Source organism: Stylophora pistillata, chromosome 5 (genome assembly GCF_964205215.1).
Source record: "Stylophora pistillata chromosome 5, jaStyPist1.2, whole genome shotgun sequence".
Classification (NCBI taxonomy): domain Eukaryota; kingdom Metazoa; phylum Cnidaria; class Anthozoa; order Scleractinia; family Pocilloporidae; genus Stylophora; species Stylophora pistillata.
Window position 1 is genome coordinate 37,309,381 of NC_142523.1, and position 10,000 is coordinate 37,319,380.

The 10,000-nt window shown below is 35.0% G+C and overlaps 1 protein-coding gene across 2 annotated transcripts in view; it reads left to right on the forward strand.

Annotated features, from left to right (window-relative positions):
* Positions 1-10,000, forward strand: part of LOC111342300 (cyclin-dependent kinase 17) — a 27,407-nt gene that overhangs the window by 278 nt on the left and 17,129 nt on the right. For both annotated transcript variants that reach the window (XM_088760510.1, XM_088760509.1), the window contains exons 2-7: positions 405-589; positions 4,945-5,054; positions 7,944-8,138; positions 8,532-8,588; positions 9,404-9,438; positions 9,814-9,893. In XM_088760510.1, the coding sequence (XP_088616636.1) occupies positions 484-589; positions 4,945-5,054; positions 7,944-8,138; positions 8,532-8,588; positions 9,404-9,438; positions 9,814-9,893 (583 nt within the window). In that variant the 5' untranslated portion in view covers positions 405-483. The remainder of the gene's footprint in view (positions 1-404; positions 590-4,944; positions 5,055-7,943; positions 8,139-8,531; positions 8,589-9,403; positions 9,439-9,813; positions 9,894-10,000) is intronic.

A 10,000-nucleotide genomic window follows, 5' to 3' on the forward strand; every position in this document is an offset into this window, starting at 1 on the left:
AAAAAAATTTTTTTGCCTGGCTAATCGCTTCTTTGTACAGTCCGTGAGCAGGAAATGACACTTGCACACACCCAGAGAAGTGTGGGAAGGAGCAATTAAATATCGACTGTTCAATCTGCTTTGGTTAGTTTTTACATCAGAATTAAAACACGACAAAATAAAATTTATAGATTTTGCCGAATTACTTTACGCAATTTTCTTAAGTGCCTCAAAACTAATGCCCGGCAAGTAACAGATTTTGTCTTTTGATTTGGAAAGCCTAGAGGAGCTTGTAAGATATTTGTTGAATCCAACCATACCGTAACTCAACTAATTTACTCTCGGATGGATTGGTATTTCCGAGACGCAGCAATTGTGAAGTGTAGTAAGTTGCAGTAATGTGATTTTGCCTTCGCTTCTTGTAGACTTTGCCGACGTGGTTCAAGTTGTTATGTGAAGTTGGAGTCAATCTATGGCTTAAAGCTGAGTATTTTTACCCAGGAAATGAGGAGAATCAAACGAGCTCTCTCACTTAAAGGAAAGGGAACAGATGACACACTTTCCGAGCTCGCGGAGCAAATGTCATTTGACGTCAACGGCAAGGATAATGGTGGGTTCGACTTAGCTTCCATGTTTATGTAATAAACTTCTGTCTATACCTTAATTTTACCCTAAGCGATTCTCGGAGAACTTTGGACATAATATTTGTAGTTCAAACAGATCACTTCTATTCATTAAACCTGCGATTTTATTGGCTACAGCTATTTTGCTACTTCACACCGCAAAATATTGGATGACTAGCCATATCGATCTCATATTAGCCGATGTTGTCTCGATGTTTTACTAACATGTTTGACGGTAGCTTGCCATTAATACGGATCCAAGTACTTAGCCAGATATTTTTTCCCTTTTTAAATAGTAAAGTTAAAGTATATCAGTGATCTTGTGCGTAAATAACATTAATTTTAGCGGCCTTGTGTTTGGTTTTGCAATAAGTCTATAAGTGCGAGAAGCTTCCAACTCGAAGTCATGTCTGCATCTAACTAGTTTTTGTTAACAAGTAGAAGGATAGAAATTACAGTCTGTTTACAGGATAAACGCTTGAATAAACAGAACACTGATTTTATTTGCTTTCAGCCAGTTAACATGGTATTCAGTCTCGTTTGAATGATGCCCTAAGCGGATTTCGGGTCCTCGGATTTTCTCTCGCTCATTGCACTTAACATTCGCCTTCTAGCACAAACATCTTGCAAACGAACATACTTCGGCTAAAATATTCCCATTTTTCTGGTGTTAGCATAATTCTTTGTCAATATTTTCCGGATACTGATCACCTTTTACTGAGCCGTAAAAATAATAAACTGTCTGTATTGTCAGTTTTACAAGAAGACAGATTCTTTCGTGTTTACAAAGGTTAAAGGTGTTTTCACATGACAGAATTTACATGTCAAACGAGTTTTATAATTGTGAACTTCCTTCATGCTTCGTGAATGTGTAAAATGTAGCCGCTATGTGATCTTGGTCATTCGTGCCTTAGGACAGGACTTAGTTCAAAGAAGATTAAGCTTTGCCCCTAGCCAACGTTAATTTTGTTACAATCTGTCAATGCTTTTCTTTTCAGAAACGATAAACATTTGAATCAATAGCATTGTTGGGGGATTCTCAATGCAAAAAGCTTTTCAACAGTTTTGCATCTCCTTTACATAAAAGTCTTCTGATTAACTTGATGGTTAGAAATAAATAATTTATGCTTGTGGTTCTCGAAAAGTTCGTTTGTACAGAAGATTTTGTGGCAGCAATTTTTAGAGATTAGATAGCAGTTCGTAAGCATATAGAGGCGTATTTGAAGATATAGTTGATTTTGCAAAACATTCCTTTTGATTAATTATGTATTTTGAAGATCATAGTCAGCAGATACAGAGAAATGAATATATGCTATTGTATTTACAAAAAAATTATCCTTTATTATTGCAGTGCTAAATCCTCCTCTTTACTGACCTTGTCTTTTTTTTTGGTAAATTGTTTTTGAAGTAACATCATTTTGTACAGAACCATTGAATACTGGTATTAAATAATTACAATATGTTTTTCTCTGGCCAATTAGATATTTTTCTTTTATTTAAGTACATGTAGATTACGTACTTCAATTTATTTTTTGCCACATAAAAAGTTTTGTTTTACGATATGTTTCATTTATGGTTTTACTTCAAAGAGTGCAGCCCCCGATGAGCAAAGCTGTGCACTTTGAAGCAAAAATGTTGAAAAGCGCTACACTTGAAAAAGGTGCCTAATCTAGTTGTGTTTGATTCAAAAAATTTAGAGGGAGAGTGAGTTTCGAGCCCACATTCTAAAGTAATTTTCAAAAGAAATTTCACAATGTCAAGGGTTGTTGGTAAGTGCAGACTGCTGGCGAAATTCACCAAGCGATTTCCAGTTGGATTTTTGACCAGTGATCGCTTGGTGAAGCACATCGGGCACTTCTTGGGTTACACACTTACAATCGTTTACCATCTTTGAGCCACTTCAGTTTAAATTTCAGGGGTTGGTGTCGTTTATTAGATACAGCCCTGATTGTCAGGGATTTTGTTGAATTTTTTTTTTGCAATTTTTTGACATAGAGGTTCAAATATTCAAGTTTATAGTCCTTGAGCAGAGTACTAAGGAAATGATTTTTTGAGCAAAAATAAAGAAACAGAATTATTACATGGTCATAAAACCTTAAAAAACTATTTCAATGACATTAGTATTCAGATGTAAATAAAAAGATATTTGTATTGAAGAAACGTCATTGCTCTCCATAGATTGAATATTACGAATGTTCCAACACTCATCCTTAAGTGTTAAGAATGATTCAATTTTTAATGATTTTTATCTTTGTTTGTTTGTTTGTTTTTTTTTCTGTAGGGTATTTTTTTTTTTCTGTAGGGTATTTTTTTTTTCTGTAGGGTATTTTTTTTTTCTGTAGGGTATTTTTTTTGTTCTGTAGGGTATTTTTTTTTTTTCTGTAGGGTATTTTCTTTTTTTGTAGGGTATTTTTTTTTTCTGTAGGGTTTTTTTTTTTTCTGTAGGGTATTTTTTTTTTTCTGTAGGGTATTTTTTTTTTTCTGTAGGGTATTTTTTTTTTCTGTAAGTGCTACATGGTATGACTGTCAGTGATATTGCAACAGATCATATTGCTCTCAAGTACTTGAATTTTCTGAAACTTGAGTGTTTGGTAATGGGTCAATTTGACTTAATCACACACAAAGTAAAGTGCACTTGCTAACTTTGCATATACTGCATTTAAATTGATTTATAATGAGATGTTTGTATTTTTATTTTTCCTTCCAAATGGAGGGAAGAGCATCCTGTACAATAGATCAAATTCAGTTTGTTTGTTTATTCTATGAACTAAAGGACAAATTGTTTGCAGAATGGTTCTTTTAGATTTGATGTACAATGTATTACAAGCCTGCTGAAAAATATGAAGCATTTTAGATGCATATGTGCACCTCACAACATAGATTAGATTCAATTACATGTATTTTTTTTTAACAAAAACATAATTTTGTCAATGAAAGTTAAAGCAAGGTGATAATTCTTGCTACTCCTTGAAGAGTCACATAAAATGGTAGATTACAGTACAGAATTAAAAGTGATGAACAAACATGTTCACAAATAAAATTTGGAGTTCATCTGGTATGGAAGAACAGTAAACAGCAGGATGTTAATTTCTAGACCACCTTACCATGTTGATAAAGTTCTCAGAGATATGCAAATATAAGGAGACAAAATGTCTAAATGTTTTCCGCAGTGTTTTCATTTATTTTAGACACAACATTTAGGGAGAATTTTGAAACTGTTATTGCAATCCTTTTACTACATTGTACCTGTTAAATTTTCAAGAATTCCAAGCAACTCTAGGCACTGAATGTACAGGTGGTAAATTTTACTGGTTATCACTGAAAAGAAAGACACTATTTTATGTTTTCTGTATTTGTTAGGGCGACTTTGCTACTTTGCTCCTTTTTTCTTTTTTTTTAATCAGGACACAGATAATAATTATGCTTAACCCAGCTGTGAGAAGTGTTAAACTTTTTTTTTGAGGTATTTTTATTGACATCTGTCAATTTTTAAGGATTATTTATCTTATGGAAAGGAAATATCGCGTGATAATCTTAGTGACAAAGTTTAGGAGATTATTTGCTAAATAAATATTCTTTGAGTCTTAGGAAGATTTTTTTTTTTCAATTTAATTAACAGTACTCATTTTCATTCTTTTCTGTAATGTTCGTGCAAACTAAAAACTTGGGGTGAAAGTTTGTTTTACGTTGCTGTCTCTTTCTATTTGCATATCTCTTTGATTATACAGAGTCCCTCAGAGGGTTCTTTCTGTTTAGCATGCGAGCAGCAGGGTTGTCATTAAGCTCCGGCCTCTGACGAAATTTGCCAGATGAAAAAGTGGTGATCACCAGCTGGGTTTTGTTCAGGGATCACTAACTTGGTAAACCAGACAGGGCGCTTCTGAGGTTACACGCTTAATTGTTTACCACTTTTGAGTCACCTTACTTGAAATGTCAGCCCGCAGGGTAATTTCTTATCTACATCCCTGGAGCAGTGTTTGGATCACTCTACTACCCCTTTTACACCCACAGCATTCAAAATATTCAGTGACTAATGCATTAAAAAAAAAAAAAAACACTAAATGTATTCATGAACCTCACAAATTACGGTATCTTAGTTTGTATTTCTCAGACAGTCACTGAAACCTGTAATGCTGTACTTTTAGCATTTTGAATTCCATGAATGCGAGGTGTTCTTATCTGTCACATGGCAGTCACTCCCACAACATATCATAACATTACCATTACAGATTACAGATGACAGATAGCTTCACATAGCCTGTGGAGAAGGTTTATTTAAATATTTTCCAACATTCATTATTAAATATTGTTCCATGTGTGTTCAATTTCAACATGTTACTAGGATTTGATCATCACAATGGACCAGTAAAAGATGACATTAGAGGTGAAAGAGGATTTGAGGCTGCTGATGAATTCCTTCAGGTACCCATGAGGAAACCACGCTCAAAATCAGTAAGTATGCATTTAAAATTTTTTTTTTAAAGAGGGTGAGGAAATGAGTCCTGTAAACCATTGATTACGGTATTTGATAAGAGATAGTTGAGAAGCTAACAGTTTTATACATTTTGGACCACCTGGCTTGCATGCATATGTGAACCAGTAGAATAGTGGTGGCATGGTTTCATTGGTAAAGTACTTTTTTTAAAGTGGTCAAAAGCAAGAATTCTGAAACATCACTTTGAAACCAGTGTTAATTGTGCATCTACAACCAAGGGTATTTTGAGAAGCTCTTGTAGACTTCCTGCCTGAAAGATGACTTTGGCGTGTGCTTTTCACATGACTTTTGACTGTGTACTCACTCCCAAGATCTCATTAGTAAATTCTCCTTACCCTCTGCCTTATAATTCTTATGATGTTGGTTTGGAGAATTTGGTTCTACATCAACTAAGAATACCCTAAACTGATATTTTTTGTTACTCTCATTAGTACAAAAATATAGCAAATCAGTACTGTCAAATTTAGCAAGTTTGCATCATAATTTTCTGATGCATGCTGTTGCTGATGGTACAAGCAAATTTGAAAACCTGCTCATTTGTTTTCCCTAATCACTCAACCGGCTCAAGTAAGAAGTGATTTAAAACAGCAAATTATGCAATGTTCACATATTATGTCACTAGTTTTCAGGTGAGTTATTCAGATTGTTTTCCTAGTTGAAGAAAAGAGCAGGGTAAAACTTAACTTGATACAAAGACAGGGTCTTTGAAATCAGTGTTGAGTCATATTTTGTCTGAGTGCTTCAAAACATTTTAGCTGACAATTTTTATACAGGAATGAATGATTTCAGTCTTGCACTGTGGTTTTGAACAATGGCTTTGAAAACTGGAGTTTAGGCCTATATACTTATTTCTCACTAGTTATGCTTAGGAAAATATGATTATGTTTTTCAGTTCAAGGTCTTCATGTAATCAAGAAATAAAATTCTTCACAATTTTCTGGAAAGGGTTGACCACTCACCATTTAAAAGTTGGCCATATTGTCAATGGCATTACAGAATATAACTTGGCACCTCTCTGTAACCTTGCCTAGATTATCAGGGCTCCAAGCTAAAATTTTTTCTTTCAAATTTACCATGCAGCAACCTAAAGTCACAAGACAGTTGCCAGCGATAAGTTTTAGAAAAACTGAAAAGGAAATTGTATGCAAAATTATGTACATGTAATATTTTTGAAAATAATTGTCACTGTATTTTAAACCATTGACAAGGAGTAGTAAAAGCCTTTCAGCTTTCTGCACCTCTTCCAAATACATAGTTGGCTGAGTGGTGACTTAAGCTTTGATACCATTAATGAGTGACCAAAAGAAAATTTCTCCTTAAAATATCAGTATAGCATCAAGCAGAAAAATGATGAGAGTAAAGAAAAATTATAGGATCATTAGTTGATCTAATACCAAATTCTCCAAACTAGCACGATAAGAATTATATGGCAGACAGTAGAGATTTCCTAGTGAGATCTTGGAGTGAAAAGGTTACCCTACACGTTAGTGCACTCATTATCATCGCTGAATATGATCATTTCTACAATGAAATTACAATGTTTGGAATTTTGCCATACTTAACAATTATTCTTTGAAATCGAGGTGAATAGTGGCTAAATATTTACCAAGCCGCAAAGCGGCGAGGTAAATTTTCCCGAAAGCCACTATTCACCGAGATTGAAAAGAACAATTGTTGTAGTATATACACATGAAGTGATCTCGACAAAATTAAAAGGAAGCCATTTAAAGGCAATTTCTGCTTCGGAAACTTTAGCAAAACACGATTTTACGCCCGCTATTTTGTTTTTCACATTATTCACTTGCTCGAATGTGTACATTTTTGATTAGCCCAAGATAGCGAACCAATCAGATTGCTTGAAACACCAAGATCACTGAGTTTGTATATACTAAAATACAATTCCACTTTCCAGTACAGCTAGCATACTGCAATTAACTATCATCACACTTTTAAAATGCTCCAAGCTTGTTACAGGTGTCAGCAGGTGGATTAAAAAGTTTACTGGTGGTTGAATTGATTCAATGATAATAAATAGCTGTGACTTAAAAGAAAAAGTTTTAATTTTAATATTAGTGTTGTAAGCATACATGTGGAAATAAGCTAGGTGTGAGGTAAGGTTAGAAAATGATGCATATTTTTTTCTAAACGGAAGAAAATTCTGAAATTTAATTTCCTTTTCAATGAATGTTTTATTGGAGGTTACCACTGTTGGTGCTGTTGTTACACTGTACCTTGCAAATGCCTACATGATGGCCTTGTGAATAACCTTTTAAACAATTACAACACAATCATCCATCTTTAGTAATAATTATTAACTTCTTGAATTTCATGAGTCAGATTCTCTAGGGTTAAACAAATGGGAAAATGCGATAAACTGAACTCAGTCTGACCGTAGTAATCGTACATGCAGTGTTAAGTGTATGTGGATTTGGCTGATTGCTATGGCACTGTTGAGTAGAAAAGACAGTATGTTGTTGGCTATGAAATAATTTATAAGATGCTGCTACAGTTTTAAACTGAATTTAAATTGGTTAAATAAGTTATAGGCGAAAACAGTTGAACCTGTGTTAAGCACTCGCCCACGGGGAGTGTTGGGGTGACCACTCAATCCAGATTGACTACAGATTAAGAGTGCTGAAGAAGAACGATAGTTAAGAGAATTACGAATGAAATCTTGGAAGTGAAAGTGTTTTAGAAATAAATCTTCACCGAATGTAGGGAGAACAGTGCTTCAGAGCAAAGGTTCCAAGACCAGAGCCAAGCTAAATTAACTTAAGAGTGAAATTAATTTTTTGTGAAATTTATTTTGAAGTGAAACAAAATTTTGTGAATTTTCTTCATCCCAGACTGTTTCAGCCCCAGGTGGCTCCAGCAAACGACTCTCCTTGCCAGTTCTTCATTATGGGATGTCAATGAATGACATTTCAATGAGAAAAAGCCCAGCCCATCGGACAAGGAGCTCAACAGAGTTTGGCTCCCACAAGAGTCCTCCTTACGGAAGTGAACAGCATCTTAGTCGAAGGAGCAGGAGAATGTCATTGGTAAGTTTATGAATGAAAGGATTGGTTGACATTGAATTTTTTATAACTATTATCAATATTATTATTATTATGCTATTAGTGTAATATTTTTTGTAACTTTTGTGATGTATTAATTCAAAACACTGGACTCCCTGTAAGAGTTACTGATGCCATCTGATCCACAAAGAATGTGTTTTGGGAAATGGTTTTCGACACAGTGATTGTATTTTATGATTTGTACGATTTTTCATGTTCTATAGTGCTTAATTCTCGCTTCAAATTTTTCTGCAACTTATGTACATATCTTAAAAGTTTAATACAATTATTATCACTAAACTGTTGTTTTTATAATTATTATTATACTTATTGGTATAATTTTTGTGTTGCGGAAAAAAGTGTAATTTTTTTTCCTAGTCTGAACTTGGTTATGGAAAAATGGAAACTTATATCAAGTTGGACAAATTGGGAGAGGTTCGTTTTCGTCCTTGATTCACTCTTGATAGTTGGTTACTTCATTATTCCAGATTATTATATGGCCGTGTCTCACAAGGACTGGGAACTACCGAATTCACGAATTTGATTGGCTGAAATCAATATTGAAAGCAGTCTAGATTTTCCCATCTAGACCGACATCTAGACCGGTCCAGAAAAAAAAGATACAAAGAATATAAAAAATTGGCATACAAGACACAGCCATATAATAAACATCTTATTAACCGAGCTAGGTCGGTCTGTATGGGAGAATCTTGACCTCGGTCGCTGGTCGACCTCGATCAAGATTCTCCCATACAGACCTCCCGCTCGGTTAATAAGAACTAAGTAAAGAACATGGTGTCATCTATAGTGTAGCTGGTGACCACCTCTTTTTTTCAGCCGGTGAATTTCGCCAGTAACAATTTAAGTCTGTCATTTGTTCTACATGTGAATGTACATATAAGTGAAAGTTTAAACTCTTTGAAATTTGGTATATTTTTTTTTCTAATAAACTGTTTACTCGTTTGTCTTACGATGTAGTCATTGAGATCGCCGTGATACAAATGCTAACGTGTGAGCAGTCGACCCCATTCCCCAATGAAGACTAGCAGTAAGCAGTCGACCCCATTCCCCAATGAAGACTAGCAGTAAGCAGTCGACCCCATTCCCCAATGAAGACTAGCAGTAAGCAGTCGAAACGTCGCGATCTACATTTTAAGAGAACACACCTTGAGACAAACGATTATACAGTTTGTTATTACTTAGCTCGATGAGCAATATTCTCCTTTACGATATTTTTTTCCTGTTGCCAGGGTACATATGCGACAGTTTTCAAGGGAAAAAGCAAGTAAGTTACTGCAGCAACGTGGGAAATTATAGATTGGCAAATGTGTAATTAGATTTAAAAGGTTCAGAATTGAAGTTCAGCACATGAATCACCCGTTTGGTAGACTACGAATAGTCCGTCATTTTCTGTGAAGTCCGTCGCGTGAGTCAAACAAATTCGGTGAAAGCAAAACTTGATTTCGTTACGCTTCGCGGACCTCTCCATCCCAAAACTCTGCGCGGCGTGCTAACATAAATTTTTATTTCGCTCTTTTTTTCTGTTTTTACTCGCGCGACGGACGTCGCCGAAAAAGAGGGCTTGTTGTCCCACAATTTGCATTCTTGAGATGTGAAGAGTTTCTGAGTATAGTATGTCCATTTTTTTCCCTTTTCTCAGGCTTACAGATAACTTAGTTGCGTTAAAAGAAATCAGATTGGAACACGAGGAAGGAGCTCCCTGCACAGCCATCAGAGAGGGTATGTGAGGATTGTTTGAACACTGTAATCATTATGGAAGTTAAACGGTTAATCTATATATCTTATTAACCAAGCGCGAGGGCCGTACTGGGAGAATATCGGCCAGA